This window comes from Saccopteryx leptura, chromosome 5, assembly GCF_036850995.1.
Source record: "Saccopteryx leptura isolate mSacLep1 chromosome 5, mSacLep1_pri_phased_curated, whole genome shotgun sequence".
Taxonomy (NCBI): domain Eukaryota; kingdom Metazoa; phylum Chordata; class Mammalia; order Chiroptera; family Emballonuridae; genus Saccopteryx; species Saccopteryx leptura.
The window spans coordinates 90066987-90088068 of NC_089507.1; the positions used below are offsets into that span (position 1 = coordinate 90066987).

A 21082-nucleotide genomic window follows, 5' to 3' on the forward strand; every position below is an offset into this window, starting at 1 on the left:
GTTCTTGTTACAAGATGTTCCAGAAGGCAAAATTAAAAAAAAAATGGGTAGAAAATATAAGCTGAAATACTTTACTAAAAAAAAAAATAATAACTCTCTAACAAGTGCAGCTGTAATGCCATGAAATAAGCTACCTTCAGTAACAGTAAAATGCCTTGGATTGTTTTATAATGACATCATCCAAAGGATTTTAACTCAGACTGCAAAATCAGACCAAGTCTGGTTAAACTTTGAGAACCTATAATTCTATAAAAACTTTTTCCATAAGCAAAACACAAGGAAATTTGGATTCAATTTTTAAAGGAGAAAAATTTAATATATTTTATCTTATTATACATTTCCCCTAAATTACAAAATCAGTTACTGCAAATATATTCTGCTACAAAGCTTTCTGTAAGAAACATCTCTATAAGAAAATACATCTCATTAACATTTCCTGTAAATAAATTACTTCAAATAATAATTTTGTACATAAGGGAAATAAAGCAGAAACCAGATTGTAAATGTAATTGTTACATAGGAAAGGTTTGACTGAAATGTTCCATTTCCATGTTGCCAAGCTTAGAGAATCTGTTTGTACAGACTTTGGTTCTTGGATAGATTAGTTGAAAATTTTTGTTTTTCCAACATGTGGAGAAAATGTAAATCTTAATTATCCTCGTAAATGTGTAGGGGAAGCTGAAATTCTTAGTGAACATGCAGGCTCAGGTTCAGTGTTTACTGGGAGAACTTGAAGATGAGGGTTAAGAAAATAAAAATTTAGGAGTGATTTTTAGTCTATAAAAAAAGGTCAAAAGTAACAACTACAACCTTTTTGCCCTAAGCTCTAGACATAATATTTAGATGATAAAAAAAAAAGTAGGCCCTGGCCGGTTGGCTCAGTGGTAGAGCGTCGGCCTGGCGTGCAGGAGTCCCAGGTTCGATTCCCGGCCAGGGCACACAGGAGAAGCGCCCATCTGCTTCTCCACCCCTCCCCTTCTCCTTCCTCTCTGTCTCTCTCTTCCCCTCCCACAGCCAAGGCTCCATTGGAGCAAAGTTTGCCTGGGTGCTGAGGATGGCTCTGTGGCCTCTGCCTCAGGTGCTAGGATGGCTCTGGATGCAACGGAGCGACGCCCCAGATGGGCAGAGCATAGCCCCCTGGTGGGCGTGCTGGGTGGATCCCGGTGGGGCGTATGCGGGAGTCTGTCTTACTGCCTCCCCGTTTCCAGCTTCAGAAAAATGCAAAAAAAAAAAAAAAAAAGTAATAAAAATGGGTTCAAAGAATGAAGAACCTGTGGTTTTTATATGTTGGCAATATGTAGATTTTACAAGTTTATATATATATATATGGTCTACTGGAAAGTTCTGTCCATTTTTGGAATAAAACAAAATACAAATTTTTCTTACCATCAATAAAATTTATTAAATAATATAATTGCCATTATTATTAATGCCAGTGTGAGGGCAATTTGTATATCCCATTTTTTAAAAATGTTTTATCTTTTGATATGAAAAATTGAACCAGTGCTTGTTTGATATCTTCTTCATTTTTGAATTTTTTGCCCTTCAAAAATTTTTGTAAGGACAAAAACAAGTGATAGTTGGAGGGTGCTAAGTCCGGGCCATATGGTGGATGCGACAGACATGCTTCTGTAGCATATCTTCCTTGTTGAAATTCGTAAAAATTACAGTGGCGTAAATGAACTTTATCAGTAGCCATGGGTACACTATGGCTTCACACATAAGACTAACGTGAATCAACTTTGTTTTAGTTAATTTGCTATGTCAGTATGTATACATTAAGTGATAAAAATAGAGAGGCACACATGCGCCAAATAAACATGTGCTTACATGTCGAAACTTGTGATAGAAATGGACAGAACTTTCTGGTAGACCTTATATATTTTTTTTAATCTCAGTGGATGCAGAAAATAGAAACTATGTATTTTTTAGGGAGGAAGCTATTGTAGAGAAAAACTGGTACAGAAAAATCTAACGTTGTTACCAGCCAGTTAGAAGCTTATTGAGGGCAATGGAGCCTTACTACGTACTACCTGTCATGGGGGTCCATTTTGTAAGAATGCCTGCTATTCTTTTAGGGTCTCAAATGTATAAAATATTTATTTGAACATCAAGTAATGACGGCACACTGTACTCATCTGTATGGTGAATGTTTGAGATAGAAAATCTCATAGAAAACTTCCATTTAGGTTGTGCAGCCTTGAGACGCAAATATGAAAAGTCATTTTGAGTTTCAGACATGCCTATGTATTGCCCAAACCTGGATGCTGGACAAAGTTTTCCCAATTCTTTGCTGGCTTCAGTGCAGGAGAGATGACAGCTCCAGTCTGTTTATCAGCTTTACCCTACTACACTGCAAAGTATGTAAAGAATAAGTCTAATGCTATTAAAACATAGGGAATGACAAAACTTTCCAAGGTAATGCTCTCTCCTTTAGATTTGTTTCCCATTTAATTTGGATATCTTAAAAATATTTGTAATCTGTGAATATTCTGCTCTGTGCTTTTTACAAATAATGGGGATAGGTTGAAAAATAAAATGTATCCATGGTAGGAATCACATGTAGTCTAGAAAGACACAATGTTATTCCTCGAGGATATAAATGGATTACTTATGTCTTGTCATACTGGTTCTTATTAAGTATAGGTGATAGTAAATATTGGAAAATATAAATAAGCAGTCTGAAGAAAAACTAATCTTTTTTTTTCTTTTCTAAAGGTTTTGATGAAAGACTTGCAATTATTTTGAAATTATTTGGAAAATATCAACTGCTTTTTTTCTTGTCTACCAAAGGCTTTAATTAAACAGTAAATGTGATTCTGTGTTGTGAATTAACTGCTCCATGTTTCATTTACTATTTAACTTTTTTTTTATGTTTTAGATGCTATTGTATATCAAGATATAATGGGAGTATTTTATTAAACTATAACTTTGAGTAGAATATGGCTTTCAGGGTATTTTATAAACAATCACCAGTCTGAAGGAAACTGATCCTCCAGCACAAGCTAAACTCTTGGAAGGTCACATGGTGTTCATCAGTAATTCTTACTGGGCTATTCTTTTTTCACTAACTGCATTTTCACAAGTGTGTACAGTATTTACATAAACAAGCTGCATAATGGAAAAACACTAGTTGTACTGCATTGTTACCCTTTTTAATCAGCTCAGTTCTCTTTTTCTTGCCCTGTGAACTATATTCTTATCACATGCCCTAATTAGCTCTTCTTCTGAGATCCAAACGCTATTTTCCACCATGCTATCATCATTAAATGCACAGATTCACAGTCTGCTTGTGACGTGTTTCCTCCGAGATGATTATATTTTCTGACACACATGGAGTCTGGCTTTGGAGGAATAGGTAGCATCTTTCCATACTTTACAAGACAGGCCTTTTGCGCAGTCACAACGCTGGAAAATTTCCAGCCCATGAGAACCTTTCTTGCGCTGCTTGGTACAGACTTCCCCCTGATGGAGCACTGGCTTGCAGATTTTGGTCCAGAAGTGACGAGCACAGCAAAACCCTTCAATACAGTCTGATGATCTTAGACAAGGGTCTCCTTCATGCCCTATAGGGATGACAAGCAAAATATATTACCACGACATTTTAGAAAAAATTTGTACTTTGCAATCAGAAGCATGTAAAATATTTTTACTTATGCTATCTTCCATAACGTCTTGCATTCACATCAGTTGGCTCTCCCTCTAATCATGTAAATCCATTATCTTTACATTTTTATATTTGCTATCTGAATATCAAGTTTAATGACTAGCCAGACTGTACTCTGCTTCTAGATATTTCTTAATCATCATTATTATTTTTTATTAGGTGAGTGAAAAATAAGTTAATAAAAAGAATTTTTTTCATTAATTAATTTGATATCTTCTTGAAAGTTGTCAACAAACTGTGATTCACAGAGGAGGCTGAAATTCTCAGGAACTCCTAAGATCTGTATCAGAGTCTAGCCAAGAAAACAGAAACTGATTCTTCAAAATGGAAGGTGCTTAATTCAAAGAACTGGTCACACAGTTAGTGGCAGGGCTAAGAAGTACCAGCAGGCCCTTGGCTCAGTGGTATAGCGTCGGCCTGGCGTGCAGAAGTCCCGGGGTCAATTCCCGGCCAGGGCACACAGGAGAAACGCCCATCTGCTTCTCCACCCCTCCCTCTCTCCTTCCTCTCTGTCTCTCTCTTCCCCTCCCGCAGCCGAGGCTCCATTGGGGCAAAGATGGCCCGGGCGCTGGGGATGGCTCCTTGGCCTCTGCCCCAGGCGCTGGAGTGGCTCTGATCGCGACAGAGCAACGCCCTGGAGGGGCAGAGCATCACCCTCTGGTGGGCAGAGCGTGGCCCCTGGTGGGCGTGCCGGGTGGATCCCAGTCGGGCGCATGCGGGAGTCTGTCTGACTGTCTCTCCCTGTTTCCAGCTTCAGAAAAATACCAAAAAAAAAAAAAAAGTACCAGCAGATGCCAAAGCAACCAGCAATGATCCACTATCACATGCAGGCTGGAGCATCAGAGAAGCAGGCAGTGGTAGAACTGAAGGCTAGAATCACTGGCCAGGATGAGGACTCAACAGGCCCAACTGGTGAGACTAAACCCCCGAGGTTTCTGTGAGAAACACTACTAGAAGCAGAGAGAACATGTTGATTTTTCCCTTCCTCTGCCTCTCAGTGACACACAGCCAATTCTGTGTCAGAAAACCACCTGACAGGAAGCTTAGGAAATGCAATCTAGAAAGAGTTGTGTTACAGAGAAAGGGCAGTGAGCCCCAGTGTCTACCAAGAACCCATCATAAAAAGCATGTGGAAGCACAAACCCGGGTATTTAATTCAGAAAAGAGGATCAAGTCAGCAAAGAGTATACCCATACATTACAGTTGAGTTGATGTGTAACCTGTATAAGAAGGGTTCACCAAACTTCTCTGTAAGGTCCAGACAGAAAATATTTTTGACTTTTTAGATTGTATGTGTCACAACTTCTCAATTCTACTGTTGTATTGCAAAAAAAAAAAAAAAAAAAAAAAAAAAGGAAAGATAATGCCTAAATGATTAAGTCTGTGTAACAATAAAAGAATATTTACAAAGACATGCAGCAGGACAGATCTGGCTCATAGGCCATGCTGTGAGAATCCTGGTGGGAAGGGTTTTCTATCATCCCAAATGTGACCAATGCCACCGTGTGATGTGGATACAGTTCACTAGAGACTGGCATAAGATTTCTTCCCACTTGCCATCATAAAATTACACATATAATTACCTAAAAATAATTAGTAAATTTGAAAGTATACAATGGCATAGACAGCTGCTAGAATGAAGAAAAATATTCGCCAAAATAACACATGTGAATTTCATGGAGTAGATAGAGCAGATACAGGTAAAAGACTTAGGACTTTAGGATTTGTACACAAAGAATAATTAGGATTTGTACACAAATATTTAAAGAAAGTTGTTCATTTCTATCCCTATACATGAGCATTAGTATTCCAGATCAGACTAATAGGTCAGGTATCCTAAAAGATACTTTCTCTACAGAACATGAAAATGTAGAAAATAGTTGGTGTGCAAGCAAGTCAGAGAAATACAGTGTTTTTAAAAGGTAACCAATTTTCTTCATTGCTGGACTTCTCAGAGCCTTCTATATGCCAATGTTTATTATAAAGTTCAAAAAAAATGGTGAGATACATTATTACAAAACTCTTGAATGCAGGGCACTTTTATTCATAAAATGTCTTGAAAGAGTAACACTTCACAGAATACAGCTGCAAAAAGTTTCTTTAAAAATGAATGTTTCATGCTTTCAAAATTTAATACTAGTAGTAAGGTTCACACTTTTTGAGTTTTATTATTAACGATTAGACTTCTCAAATATTTTGATACAAGGAAGGAGATTTATGGCCATACATAATCACACTAGGAACCAATTATTTTTGGTAAAGTGCTTTATGAATAATATGATATCTTGTTGTTTAGTAAATAAAATTCCTGAATCTGCAAAGGTGAAAAAGACCAAAAAATACAGTGATTTAATTATATGGAAGCAAACATTTTCACATTTACTTTTCAGAATGCTTTATCTTTTGATATGTGACAGAAATGCTTGTATAAGAAATGTCTTCTAAATTCCATGTAAAAATTCAGGACAGTTAAGAAAATGGCATGGTTGGTCAGGGTACTGCAATTCTTATAACATATTTTTTAACAATTTAAGATATCTAAGAAAGCTCAAAGCCTCCTCAAAATTAAGAGTTAAACAATGATGTTAAATTTTTTTCTTTAAAATATCTTTCTATTTTTCTAAAACCAATAGAATTAATTATCTATACTTTTCTGTCTTTTTTATAAACAAGAAAAAGTAAACATTGAACTATAGTTATCCCTACCTTTTATATGTGACATCTTAGTGTGGGGTCTTCCTAGATTCTGCCATCCCAAGTCGTGGTTTGAGTAATGACCATGGTTTCGATCTCTATGCCGAGTACCATCCAGAGCTGGGATATGAGGGGTTAAGATGCTCTCAGTGACTGGAATGCAGATGCCTAGAGATGGTCAGGTAAGCAGTTAGTCTTACTGAATTCTATATAGTGTGATTCTTATACAAGTATTTTCTGATGTGAAGCATGAAGCCATCTGTCTGTCTCTCTATCATCTATCCATCTATCCATCCATTTATCTATCATCTACCCATTTATTCATTTATTCATTTACAAATTTCAATAGAAATTGAGTATTGAAATGTTTGGACTTGAGCCACGCTTTCTAGATTGGCATCTTGTCTTTCTCAAGACTAAGTGACCTTGGACAAAAATAGAAATAAAAACAGAATTAATTTTACTAAGTTATTGTGAATACATCTGAAATGCTAAAATAGTGACATTATAAAATATTAAATTAATATTAGCTATTCATATTTTAAAAATGGCCAGTCATCCATCATTGGGACTCAGTTCCCTTTGTTCAATAAACAATACAATCCTAATCTACGCTGTAAACATCTTTAATGGTACAAGTCCTCATCCCTCTACTTCCTGTTCAAGGTATTTCCAGTAGGGCTATGCCCAAGGGTGAAGGACAAGTATAGGAATATAAGCCTGATTATGGTGTTTGCATGACTAAGTGTATGTTTCTGACCACCTTCTGCAATTACTTAGTGGTTTTATCGCACATTGTCTGTGGTTCTTCATTTCATTATTCATGTGAATTTGAATTTGTGCCTATATAAAGTCACTGTGATTAGGTGAAGCCATTCCTGTGGCATGGCTGAGTAATAGATTCCTGTATCTCCTTTAGGAGTAATCAATCACTCCATCATCATCTGTGTGGGCCACCAGTTAAGGCCTTCAAAAAAAAGGCACCTTGAGTATAAAAATCAAGGTATGAAAGTAGTCTGAAATTGAAAGATAACTCACAACTGCATTGCTAAATCACAGCACGTTTTTTTCCTTGATTGTTTTGCATGTATTTGCTCACGTGTTTAGTAGAATAGAACATCTAGCTATTTACACACAACTCTGCAACAGGGCAAAATTTAGCTCAGCATAGATTATTAAACACAGAAGTTGATCAGAGCCTAAGAAAATGAGGCTGTTAGAAGTAATTCAAGTAATATTATCAAAACCATGTTCCAGTTCTTGCCTGTTTGGAAAGGCTCTTTACATGTTGGAGTCTAAGGAGAATGCAGCCTAACTTACAGGCCAAGCCTCCTAGATGAAAAGAAAGAGGCCCATCACACTGAATGCGATCTTTACCATTATTGCAGCGGGTACCAGGACAACACATGCCATCTCTATGGCAGCGCTTCTTTTTCCTCCGACACACCATGCAAGCCGATGATCCTTGGTGGGGACTGTGGCAATATCTCCCGACTTCACATTCTTTATCACTGCTGCAAGGGTAGGCCTGCCACGAAGTGGAACAACAGCAAAAACAAAGTAGATTAGATCATTTAACCCTCGTGAAAAGTTACTGTTGCAAATTATGATAATGAACAAGTCACAATCCATACCATTATAACAATGCTCTGAGCATATATCCTACATAGTGACACTTAGTTGAGAACCATAGAAATATTGATTGTTGATGATGAAAAAGGTAAAGTTGACACTATTCACATATTTTCGTTTGACACAACTTTGAAGTTAAACTTTAGACCTTCTAATGATTAGTAGACTCCTTAAGAGTGACTTTGGGGACTCGGAAACAGTTTTAATTCTTCAATCACCACTCATTTAAGGCATGAATGAAACAACTCCGTTCTCATCTGCTGGACTAACAAAGGGCTGTGCTGGAACCTAAAGTGCATCTGACCAATTATGGAAAAAATATTTTAAGTGACTCCTCACAATTCCCACCTGTGAGGAGAAGAACCATGTCCAACCCGTGGTGGGGAGCAGCAGCAGCAGCAGCCATGTTCTGAGTAATCAGAGAGATGCTAAGTTTCCATTACAACAAAAAGCGGGTCCCTTACACACACAAATAGCTCTATAGGCTTCTGTAGGGCCAGTAGTCATGGCCGTCGCGGCCATGCACATGCAGGTTCCCATTGGATTCTGGCAGATGGTAAAGAAACAGTGGAGCCAAAAAATGGTGAGCTATTCCTTTATTCAAGTCCTGTACCGACTGACAAGCAAACATGCAGGGAAAGTACTTCCCTCTTTATTCAGAGCTCACAAAGCCACTGACACATTACCGGGTTCCACAACCAGGAGAATCTCTCCGCTTTCTCCTAGAGTCAAAGGCCTCACCAGTCCTAAAGCCCCTCACTTCTGGTTCTCTATCTGTACTTACTCTGCCAACATGGCTTCTTTCTCTGCAAAACTGGCTTCTCTCTTTCCTTGCCATCTTGGCTTCTTTCTCCCTTCCTCTTTTCCTTCTCCTCCTTCCTTTTAAACTTTTCTGGAGCAACAACCCCTTCTCCAGCAAACATTAGCATAATGGTGGCCCTTCTCAAGAAGGAAAGTAGTTTGCAATTTCACAGATCACATACCTGGCACTGCCCAGCACCATTTTTAACAATAAAAGTGAGCAAACTCAAAAAACACAAATGTTACAAACTCATTTGCCCAACAGCTACTGTACCTTCAATTTACACAGGACTTCTATTTTAACATTCCCGTACCAAGTTTGTGTTCAGAAGGCTACTTAAGCAGTGTCATATTATCTCAAAAAATGAAAATAGATTCTACAGTCACATACTCCTTATCTCTTGGAAGTTGTTGGAACACTTAAAATGTCCCTGATTTCAGAGGCTGTGAGTTGATTAAACTGAAATGTCACACTATATATCAAACTTACTTATATTTGAGATACATTGACAGGAAGACTTGTTTATATCTTTTTATTTATTTATTTTGGTAGTTTTCCCCCCTTGATTTTCAGAGTAAGGCATAGTTAATTTTTGATTGAAAAATACGCACACAGAAAAAGCTGTGTTGTTGTTCCTTAAGCAAGCATAAATGATGTGAATATAAAACTATGGGATTTAATGTTTGTGACTCAAATAATGAGTGTGATTTGCATCCTTTACTCATGGAATGAGGCATGATGCCCTAAGTGTGCACGCATTGCTGAGTCTTTCCCCCTTCTCTCTGTCACTCTCTTTCATTCTGTTTCTACTGTTGCCTTTTCTCCCCTGCCCTTCTCCTACTAACGCGTGTATACACTGTGGGTGTACATTCAACCGCCATGTGTCTTCATTTAGATTGGGTTATTTCCAGTTAGAGATAATAAATATCAAGTTGGTGTGTGAGTCTGAACACTGTACATGTGGTTCTATGATAAAAAATATATACTTTTAGCATCATTACAATTTACTGTTTACCCTCAAAAGAAAATAAAAAATATTTATAGAAAACCACTAACTGTAAATTGAGAGTGCTTTTGAATGACTGCACAGTGGCAATATTTGATGCCTATGTGATTATAATTGGAGCCAGATAAAGCTATAAAATGAAATTGCATATTTGTGTCCCATTCTGAAACTTCATTATGAGGCCTAAGGGAGATTCTAAATGGAGTTGAATTCGGAGTATTAGACCATTTTTCAAGACTCCAAAACTGATGAAAACAAAACAAATGTCACTTCCTGACTTGCCACACTTTTCCCCCCAAGCACTTTACTCCCTTCATATTTAAACCCATTCTTTTTAATTGAAATACAATGCACATGGGTTTGATTCATTTACATTTATTTCATCAAATTGTTTTGCAAGAAACATTTGATGTCTTACAAGTTTTTTCCTTCCTCAAAAAATAGGACATGTTCTTTCAACAGAAATAAACACGTGCCACCAAAAACATCATGTGCCATTTACAACTCAAACAACAAATCTTCAAGAGAGAATCTGAATATAAAACAATACTTGGTTCCATTCCTAAAAACATACTCTATGTGGTAGAAGGCAAGTTGCTTGTTAAAACCAGTTATTTATCCAGGAAATTGTGGAAAACACATTATCATCTTCTCACTCTTAGTTGATAAAAAATGAAAAATATTGAAATGGAAAACACTTGATACAGATGATATTGCAAAATGTAATATACATAGTTCCTTTATCTCAATGAAATCACAGTAAAATTCTCACAAGTTTTTTTTCAGAAGAAAGTTCATTTTGTCTGAGAAAAAATTTTAGAGGATAGGTAGTTTTATTGTGTTTCAATATCTATGTTTTAATTGACTTGAAACAGAAATTACACAGGCATAAAAAGTATGTAGGTTTTTTTTTTTAATGGAAGGTTATTTTTAACGTGAACTTGTACTTGGAATGGAATAGCAGAACATAATATTGAAAGGAATACTTTGACAATTAAGAAAGAGAAATTTTAGTAATTAAAAGGCAAAGCTAAGTTATGCAGCTTCTAGTTTGCTTATGACATTCCTGGTTCTAATTAATAGCTTTTATTTATGAATATGACCAAGAAAGGATGAGACAAATTAATTAAAGAAGGCTTTAGAGAAAGCTAGTAATATTTGGGGGCATGCTGGGCCTTCTGAAATCAGTGTCCCCCAGCACAGATCTACAAAGATGCAAAGTTTCCTTGCCATAGCCATTAGCAAGAAGGTGCAGAACATGAGAAAATATAAATCTGACCCATTTATAGCAATGCTCCTGTTTTCAGGCTAATGAATTTTTTTTAGTAAATAGTTTTAAGCAAGACATTTTCAACTCAAAATAAAAATTCTGCAACTTGTTGTTGAGGTCTTTATTCCTACATTAACCAATTTAATATGTCTGGTATTTAACAGCATCAGAGAAGGCAAGAGAGGTTGGGAGAGAGAAGGGGGGAGAGAGAAAGAAGCACTTGGTAAAAGTAGTTGTGAAGTTCGGAAGAAGTGACTACTGTGGCAATTGACAGGCCACTGAAGGAAATTATCTACATTAATAAAAGTGCCATTCAGAAACTTTCTCATTAAAAAAAATCTTTATTTTTTTATTTACTTTGTCTCCAACAATATGTTTCTGGTCTCATTTGATGATGGGTTTGCAACTAACGAAAAGCGAATTTGAGTACCTAACCCTAAGTTTCCATTTAGCAAAAATAATGTTTCTATGGTACTTATTTTATAAATCAATAAAATGACTGATTTATTTTACCTGCTATGGCAATTGTTCATAGTGGATTTTTATGACTCTTCATTTACTTGACTTTAGGTGAATAGTCTGAGGAACAGAGACAGTCTGTGTCACTGTAAATCAAGTGACAAAATCAGGGAGAGCCCTTAGTACTCTTGTTCTGTACTAAAACACTCCAAAACTGAATTAGAAATTTGTCTGAGTGAGCATCCAAGAATAATCACCTTCATGCAGAATCATTCAGAACTTAGCCTTTGTAGAAATGAATTCATTTGAGACACCTAATAGTAGCAAAGGATGATGGGTTATAAATTAAGAATATCTAGATGCTATCCATGATCAGGCCAAAAAAACAAAGAAGTTTTGCTCAACCCCTTTTCTAAGAAAAAAAAAATGGTTTCCATAAATAGCAGTGTTAGTTATCATTACAACCATAACATGAACTAAAAAACGAGGTAAGTACATTGGACACAGCTTGAAAAAAGTCAATTGGAAATGAGCACTTCTTTTTAGTAAAATGATTTATTTTTCAGTCCATTGACTGTGCTAATTTGGAATCATTATTTAAAATTTTAGCAATGCAGTGCAGAGATGTAAGTCATGTGTACACTCAGCCACAGAGAACAGAGAACGTAGGGTTTCAGGCCTCCCTACAAGGTGTAATTTAAGTGATGGTTTAACGCACACATAGACAAGGTGTTTGAATGGTGACCTCTGTGCTGAAGTGAGAGATTAGAGAAGTAAACTTGGCCATTTCTCTTTCTAGAAGCCTCCAAATACCAGAAGCATGTTCTGCTGCAGCTGTTGTAAAGACAAAATACTGGCGGAAACACTGACAAGACTGTAAACAACATTTTCTCATTCTATTTCTTGACAACAGAATGTGTCCAGTTAATCTCAATGTAATCAGAGTTATAAGCAACTAAGCAAAAGCCTATCATACAAATAATGATAATTATACCATATTCTAATGAACAAAAGAAAAAGAAATGTTACCGCCTCTTATTTGAATTAATTGAGCCTTTTTTCAGTTATTCTCAAAATTACAGAGAGAAAACGCTTATTAATTTGAGACTTAGATTTAGGGTTGAATTTATTCTTATTTTTCAAATACTGCCCATTCCTTAGAATATTCAAATGCAATGATGCAGTAATCAGGTTCCTAAAAATAATGAAATAAGAAAAAGTATTTCAGGTATCTCAGCCTCATTGGATGTTAAATAGCCAGGTGGCTACAACTAAACCTTAGTTTAACTCCCAAGTTTTCAAAAATAATAACAATATTCCTGTTTAATCATTGGCGGTGGGGAAGGAAGAAAGAAACATCACAACTTGTTCATGTGGGATGGCCACCCATCCGGTTTTTTGCAAGACCGTCCTAGTTTTGTTGTTGTTTTAATTGGGACAATCCTTTGTCCCCCCAAGCACTGTTTGTAACAACCTCGGAAGTTTTCTGTAGCCAGAAAAACATCATCAGCTGGGCAGACAGAGTAAAGCCTGCAGGGGGGCTGACCCAGCTGTTAGAATGAGAAACATTTGGGGCGGGGGAAGGTAGCAGCGAAGGGCTGGGGTCTCAAAGAAACAGCAGAAGGTTGGCAATTACATTTGGGAAACCAGATCAGACTGGCTTCCCCTAGGTCCTTAGAGAAAAGATTAATTTCCCTCGTCAGACATTTCATATGATAGATCTACATATTTCAATGAACATGCAAGGTATGCTACCCTTGAAGGTGATCATTTCAAAATCAAACCCTAAAATTGCAACTGCAGGAGATCCAGCAGCATAGAACTCAGTCTGGCTCCTGAGCAGTTGAATACTGCAAGCCACAGCCTGTGCAATCTGATCTTTTCCATTGTCCACAATTACCTCTGGGGGATAAGGGTGTGCTAGATGCATCTTTGTGGATTTCTGAGCATAAGGCCAGGAGGATTGAGCTATATTAAATTCCAGGGGAAAAGTTCAGATATTTCCTGATGTTCTGGATGTGTGCCATAGGTTCATTAAGGCAGCTGCTTGGTATTCATTCAATATTCAATAATTATTTATTCAGTATTTATTTATTGAACATCAGCTATGGGCCAAACGCCAGTTCAGCAATCTACAAATATTTTGCCTGGTACCTCTAAAACAATTTTGAAAAACAAATATTCTTTCACACATTTGACATGTAAAATTTTCAACATGTTTGAATTTGTTTTATTATCATTAAAATGTTAATAATATTAAATATTTTATAAAATGAAGTTCACAGTAATTTGACATGATTCAATTGATCAATGCATATTGATCCTAACATAAATTATAACATTTATTGATAGATTTTTAAAATGAAATCATCTTAAAAATTCACGTAAATTTTAAAATATACAAGTCATCACATCTGTTTGGATGTTCTGTACCCAGAACTTTTCAATTGGGGCCAAGCTTAACTTTTAAAGAATTAATGAGACAAAGAAAAAAATTACCTTTGTGCATATAGGGTGTCCTGATCAACCATTAAGAATATTTTTGTTAAACAAATATTCTACTTTGGTTTATCATCTAAAAAATGTTTTTGTACCTATGACTAATGCAAGATTTGGAATGTGTGACAGTTTTGGGTCCCCCCACCCGATATAATGGCAAAACCTACTGTAAATAAAAGCATATTCCCAGAAAATTTTAAGAAAAAGAACAATAGAAGTTGAAGATCTGGAAATCGATTCTCTTCAAACAATCAATGCTGTGCACACATAGGTAAGCACCTATTACACATAGTACTCATTTTAAGGCTAAGGTTGTTAGACCTTTGTTTTTTGATATAAAAGTTCAGAGCTGGGAGAATTTCTACTAATGCTGCCTGGATTATAAACTAGGAGTGATAGATTTCTGCCACTAACTTCCCCAGTGTGTTCAGAAAATCTCACTTAAACAATAATTCTATGAAACAAAGGCTAGGTTCTCTATAACTTTAATTGCTCCACACTGTTCTCAGTATGTCATTTTACAGAAAGGAGAGTCCAAGGAATTCTCTACTTTGAACATAGACCACATTCTCTCTCCTTCTCTCTCTTTTTGACCTTATAGATATGGTATTCATGAATAATTCTGTAAGAGTTTATTGAAAGCCTATGACATTTCCAGGTCTAGAAAGAGTAATACAGACACAAGACCTGTCCCAGAGAGCTCGCTATCTCAAATATGGCAAAATGGAGCCCTGGTTCTGAATCACTCTGAGCCTTTATTTCCTTTTTAAAGCTTTGCATAGATATTAATTTCCTCTCTAAGGGCAAATAAACTCATCCTTTTTGTATATCATTTTTTAGATTATCATAAAAGGAATTTCACATGTTGAAAAGTACTAGACTTTGCTTTTTCCAATTACTTCTGCTCCTTGTGACAATGTCGACTATCAGCTTCAGTTCCCCCAACATAGCCTCTGCACTTATGCCTGTCCAGCTGGCTTTTTCAGTAACATTTCGCCACAGCTTTCTGTTCCTCTTCACTGTTGTCTTTTCTTCCTTTCCTTCATTCTAGAAGCCTGGACACCTGGACTTCCCCATCTTCTCTTTACTGGCTTCTTCTTCACTTGACTAATCTTAACAATTCCTTAATGTTGGGCCTTCAGTGAGTATTACTAATTAGCATTTTCCATTAGCATTTTCCTGAGCTTTGTTGTGAACTTTAGATTTTCTTTACAATAGTTTCTTCCTGAATGTAATTTAGAAATATTATCCTTAGAAGTTTCTTGAGAATTCCTACTTTAAAGTCTGTATTAAAAGAGACTGATAAAGGAGTGCATAACTCAGTAAAAGATGCTTCTACTTTATTTTCAGTTTTGCAAGGTTATAGTTAAACTCTTTGGTGTGGAATATCAATTTTTCACATAAGAGCTATATCAAAACTTCAATTTTTCGCTTTCTGATATTAAATTAAAATTTATATGAACATTGCCCTGGGCTGTTGGCTCAGTGGTAGAGCGTAGGCCCAGTGTGTGGAAGTCTCAGGTTCAATTACCAGCCAGGGCACACAGGAGAAACACCCATTTGCTTCTCCACCCCTCCCCCTCTCCTTCTTCTCTATCTTTCTGTTCCCTTCCCGCAGCCAAGACTCCATAGGAGCAAAATTTGGCCCGGGGCGCTGAGGATGGCTCCATGGTCTCTGCCTCAGGTGCTAGAATGGCTACCATTGCAGCAGAGCAACGGCCCAAATGGGCAGAGCAACACTCCCTGGTGGGCATGCCAGGTGGATCCCAGTCGGGCGCATGCGGGAGCCTTTCTTTCTGCCTACCCCCCTTCTCACTTTGGAAAAATAAAGAAACAAACAAAAAAATTTATATGAACACATGAAGTTTGAAACTTAAAAAAGAGCTAAATGATAAAAAGTTAAGACTGTTAAGTATTAATTGATATGTCTATATCTTTTATTGTAAACAGTATATCATTAAGAATTCCAATATTTTTGAATCTGCAACTCAGATCCTGTCAAGCAGCCTGACATGTATGATCCATCATCCTTTCAAATTTTAACTTAATGACAAATAGTAAGATTCAATAACTTTGATCTTCAAAATGTTCTCAGAGAGAATGATCACAAGCATCCTCCAGTAATAAAGCACAGTTGGATACTGAGCTAGCTGTGTGCTCTGTAAGGCAGTCATGACTAAGATCGTCTGTGAAGATGGTACCCTCAATGCATAGGCATTTTCTCTGCGCATGAAGACTGGGAATAACAAGAAGGGACAGAGTCACCTTTCAATTATTTCATCAACTATTGGTGTTTCTATAGTATTTTAAATGCCTGGTTTCAGTTTTACAACAAAAATGCCCATATGTATTTTTAAAGGTCATTCTATCTTCCAAGGAAAGGATATTAACTTTCAACACAATCACTAGGAATAATTTGCAGTTCTCAACCATGCTTTAGATAAACATTTCCAGCAGCCTGTGCAGGATTTATTCCTATTCCATCATTGGTAATAATTGCACTTGTGTCTGCAGGAACTTTAAATTCTTCATCTTGAAACGTCAAGACTGCTGTAAGGCATGCTTTCAGGAACACTGAGCACTTCGTATGGCAGCAGCGGGTTGGACGTCAGAGTGATCTTACAGGAAACCTTCGACACGGGGGAGCCAGCGTGGGAAGTGACGCCAACGTGCCCTAGTCACAGAAACCACAGTTTTGACTGTAACATGCACGCTACTACTATTGATCATGAGGCAAAAAGGGAGTGCTAACCTTTCCCATATGGTCTCAGTACCTAGAGAAATCTAAACCAGGCAGTTCACCTGGCTAAAATTTTTGCCAGTTTTTAATCCATTGCCTTATCATTTGGAATACATAGAACAAAACAACTCCATCCCATGCTCATAAAGTACCATCTCAGGAGTGCTTTTGCAGCAGTTGTTGGAGCCATTTATACTCCAAATGTAATTATAAAGTCCTTTATAATTTTGTGATTGGTTCAATATAATTGTTCTAACCAAAACAGAGGAGGAAACTACAGTGTGTCCATAAAGTCATGGTGCACTTTTGACCGGTCACAGGAAAACAACAAAAGACGATAGAAATGTGAAATATGCACCGAATGAAAGGAAAACCCTCCCAGTTTCTGTAGGATGATGTGACAGCATGTGTGCATGCGCATATAATGAAGTAACACCGTGTATACAGCGCAGCAGCCCACGGCCATGCCAGTCGAAATGTGGACGGTACAGAGGAAAGTTCAGTGTGTTCTGTGGCTCGCTAAATTCAAATCCATGACCAAAGTGCAATGTGAATATCGGTGCGTTTATAACGAAGTGCCACCACTTAGGAATAACATTACTCAGTGGGATAAGCAGTTGAAGGAAACCGGCAGTTTGGTGGGGAAACCCTGTTCTTGTTCTGGTAGGCCATCAGTCAGTGACGAGTCTGTAGAGGCTATACGGGATAGCTACCTAAGGAGCCCTAAAAAATCTGTGCGTGAGCCCACATCAAACTGCACTGAATAGGTATAAAACTGGGAGGGTTTTCCTTTATTTGGTGCAGATTTCACATTTCTATCATCTTTTTTTTTTTTTTTGTATTATTCTGAAGTTGGAAACGGGGAGGCAGTCAGACGGACTCCTGCATGCGCCTGACCAGGATCCACCCGGCATGCCCACCAGGGGGTGATGCTCTGCCCATCTGGGGCATTGCTCTGTTGCAACCAGAGCCATTCTAGCATCTGAGGCAGAGGCCATAGAGTCATCCCCAGCTCCCGGGCCAACTTTGCTCCAATAGAGCCTTGGCTGCGGGAGGGGAAGGGAAAGACAGAGAGGAAGGAGAGGGGGAGGAGTGGAGAAGCAGATGGGCGCTTCTCCTGTGTGCCCTGGCCGGGAATCGAACCTGGGACTTCTGCACACCAGGCCGACGTTCTACCACTGAGCCAAGTGGCCAGGGCTCTATCGTCTTTTGTTGCTTTCCTGTGACCGGTCAAAAGTGCACCATGACTTTACAGACACACTGTATATAATTTCAAGTTTTCTTCCAAATCAAGAATTGAATATCTACAATATAAAATTTTCACTGTTGCCTTACAAATTTCCCTGATCGCATGACCTTCAAAAAGGTGACATGGTAGGAAGAATTTTGGAGTTATGCTGAGATTTGAATATAGCCTCCCCAATGAATTCATTGTTGCATGTTACTTAACTGAGTCTGTTTCCTCCTTGATAAGATGGATATAATTCTTACCTTCAGCAGCCTTTCCCTACTTACCTCATCATAAAAATCTCATAGGTTTTTTTTTAAAAGCTCTTTGTTCACAAACTTTCTTTCATAGAGACTCTAGTTCTGTAGGAGTAGATATGGTTTGGGTATCTGTATTTTTAATAAATATTGCCCTGGTGATCACATGAACATGTAAGATTAGGGAAACACTGATTTATAAAAGCATTGCAAAAATTAAAGATGCCTCTTGTATATTTATCATACAGACAATGTCTTATCTACATGAGATATGGACTCAGTTTTATCACTCGTAAAGACATAGGTCCAAGTGAGGGATTGGTTCCCTGACATCAATATGAGTCTAAGTAAGAGATTTACTGACAACAGCAACTGTTTCTAGGCAAGTTCATCTTCACTTTATTACTTAGCCTTCGTGCTTAGGGGTGGGCTTGAGAATTTCTAAAACGATGAAAAAGTAAAATAACACATAACAAACACTTTGGAGGGAAACACAGTAAAGTCTCAGAGCTGTCAGCATACCCATTATGGCTGAACTGTTTCATAGCCTCATGTGGTATACACCTGTGTCTTGTTAGCACTGCATAGCTTTGGAGGGTTTTGGTGTCTTTTTGTTTTTGTTTTTTGCATTTTGTATCCTGCGGCTCTTTACAAAACAAGTACTCTACCTCCCCATATCAAGTATGATAAATAGATGATGTGTGTTTTACTATTTTTTACCCTTTGTATAGCATCAAGTTTTCCTTCCCAATAAAAATCACATTTAAAAAAATTCAAATATTGATGTCCAAGGAGATATGAAAACATACTTTAAAATTGGTATTAGAAAAGACCTTCTTCCCTGGCCGGTTGGCTCAGTGGTAGAGCGCCGGCCTGGCGTGCAGGAGTCCTGAGTTCGATTCCTGGCCAGAGCACACAGGAGAGGCGCCAATCTGCTTCTCCACCCCTCCCCCTCTTCTTCCTCTCTGTCTCCCTCTTCCCCTCCCGCAGCCAAGTCTCCATTGGAGCAAAGTTGGCCTGGGTACTGAGGATGGCTCCATGGCCTCTGCCTCAGGCACTAGAATGGCTCTGGTTGCAGCAGAGCATTGCCCCCTGGTGAGCATGCCGGGTGGATCCCGGTCTGGCACATGCGGGAGTCTGTCTGACTGCCTCCCCATTTCCAGCTTTGGAAAAATACAAAAAAAAAAAAAAAATAGAAAAGACCTTCTTTATAATTATAGAATAAGAAAATGTTGGTAAATCTTTTACTTTGAGTCATTTTCATTTATCATATCATGGGTTTAGAAATAAAAATATAAAAGGATGTGTGTATCTGTATAAATTATATAAGGAATGATATCGAATAAATGTGTAACAGAATTTATCCACGGCAAGGTGGCAGGATTATTGAGAAGAGAGTAAAGAGGAAAATTTAGTTGTCACATAAAACTTACCCTTTCAAACGTTTTATAAATTCCACTAGGTGTAAGTGTTATGTATTAAAATTAATAAAAAAATTAAAAACCTATATTTGAGAGTCAAAGTGAAATTTTTTATTCCTTGCCAATTTGTGCCTCATGGTTTTCATATTAGGAAGACTTGAAAGAACTTGATTTTCTTAGAAACAGGGCTTCTTGTGAGGGAATCAACAACACAGACTGAAGTTTCCTGAGTAAAATTTTCTCCTTTGTTTTATGTCACCTTTATAGCAGACTCAGACTATCACTGAAACCTTCCAATTATAATATATATATATATATTCCAATTATAATATATAATATCCATTGTTCCAACATTTATTTATTTGAACTAGTGTTTATTGTCTTGGCTGATTTCATTTAGTATAGAACATGCAGACTTTACCCTTTTCTAATCTTGCTTAATTCTCTTTCATTTCCTCTAGGAATTTAGGCTAGACTTATATATTAATGGCTGCTCACTACATTCTGTTCTGCTATTCTGATTTTGAGGAACTATTTGATGGAAGCTGATAAAATTGAAAAGATTGCTTTCCTGTAGGGTTGGGAAGATTAAAAAGCACAGCAGAATATAATCTCAATATATTTTTTGCAGTGGAAAGACTCTTAATTTCTATTTAAGAACTACCTTAAGCCCTATACAAATATTGCTTGAAAATAAAAAATTGTAATTACCACTGAAATTTAGTGTCATTAATGAGAAAGCAGACAGCATATTATCCCTCCAGGTTTGCTGGGGAGAGAGGCAATTCTTTGAAAAGAAGCATGATCCAAAATGACGGTTAGAGCAAAAGGTTTACTTGATGGTCATAGCACAAAGATCAAATCAACTAAAAACCTTTTGATTAAAAAACTAGGATGAGCCTGACCTGTGGTGGCGCAGTGGATAAAGCGTCGACCTGGAAATGCTGAGGTCGCCGGTTCGAAACCCTGGGCTTGCCTGGTCAAGGCACATATGGGAGTTGATGCTTCCAGCTCCTTCCCCCCTTCTCTCTCTCTGTTTCTCCTCTCTCTCTCTCTCTCTCTCTCTCTCTCTCTCTCTCTCTCTGTCTCTCCCTCTCCTCTCTAAAATGAATAAATTAAAAAAAAAAACTAGGATGAAGTGGTGGTTCACAGTTCTAGCACAGAACTCTACCTTATTAATTCATCTATTTCTGTCTCTGCCATTTCAAAGAAATAAACAGTAAGTCTGAGAAGAGTCTTGGACTGGAATCATTATGATATCATATACCATGGAGATATGGAGGGACTAAGATGAAATTTATATGCGCAACAGGATGAAGGACTCAAACTCCTGAGCTTTGGATAAGCCAGCTTGTCTGTTACTAAGAGAAAGAAATAGATGTTATCTCATGTAAATAGCTATTTTAC

General features: G+C 37.4%; 1 protein-coding gene across 1 annotated transcript in view; it reads right to left on the reverse strand.

Annotated features, from left to right (window-relative positions):
* Window positions 1-1477: 1477 nt before the first annotated feature.
* Window positions 1478-21082, reverse strand: part of DKK2 (dickkopf WNT signaling pathway inhibitor 2) — a 109425-nt gene continuing 89820 nt past the window's right edge. The window contains exons 2-4 of the mRNA XM_066386032.1: window positions 7739-7889; window positions 6374-6529; window positions 1478-3566 (exon numbers count right to left, since the gene is read on the reverse strand). Coding sequence (XP_066242129.1) covers window positions 3316-3566; window positions 6374-6529; window positions 7739-7889 — 558 coding nt within the window. The 3' untranslated portion in view covers window positions 1478-3315. The remainder of the gene's footprint in view (window positions 3567-6373; window positions 6530-7738; window positions 7890-21082) is intronic.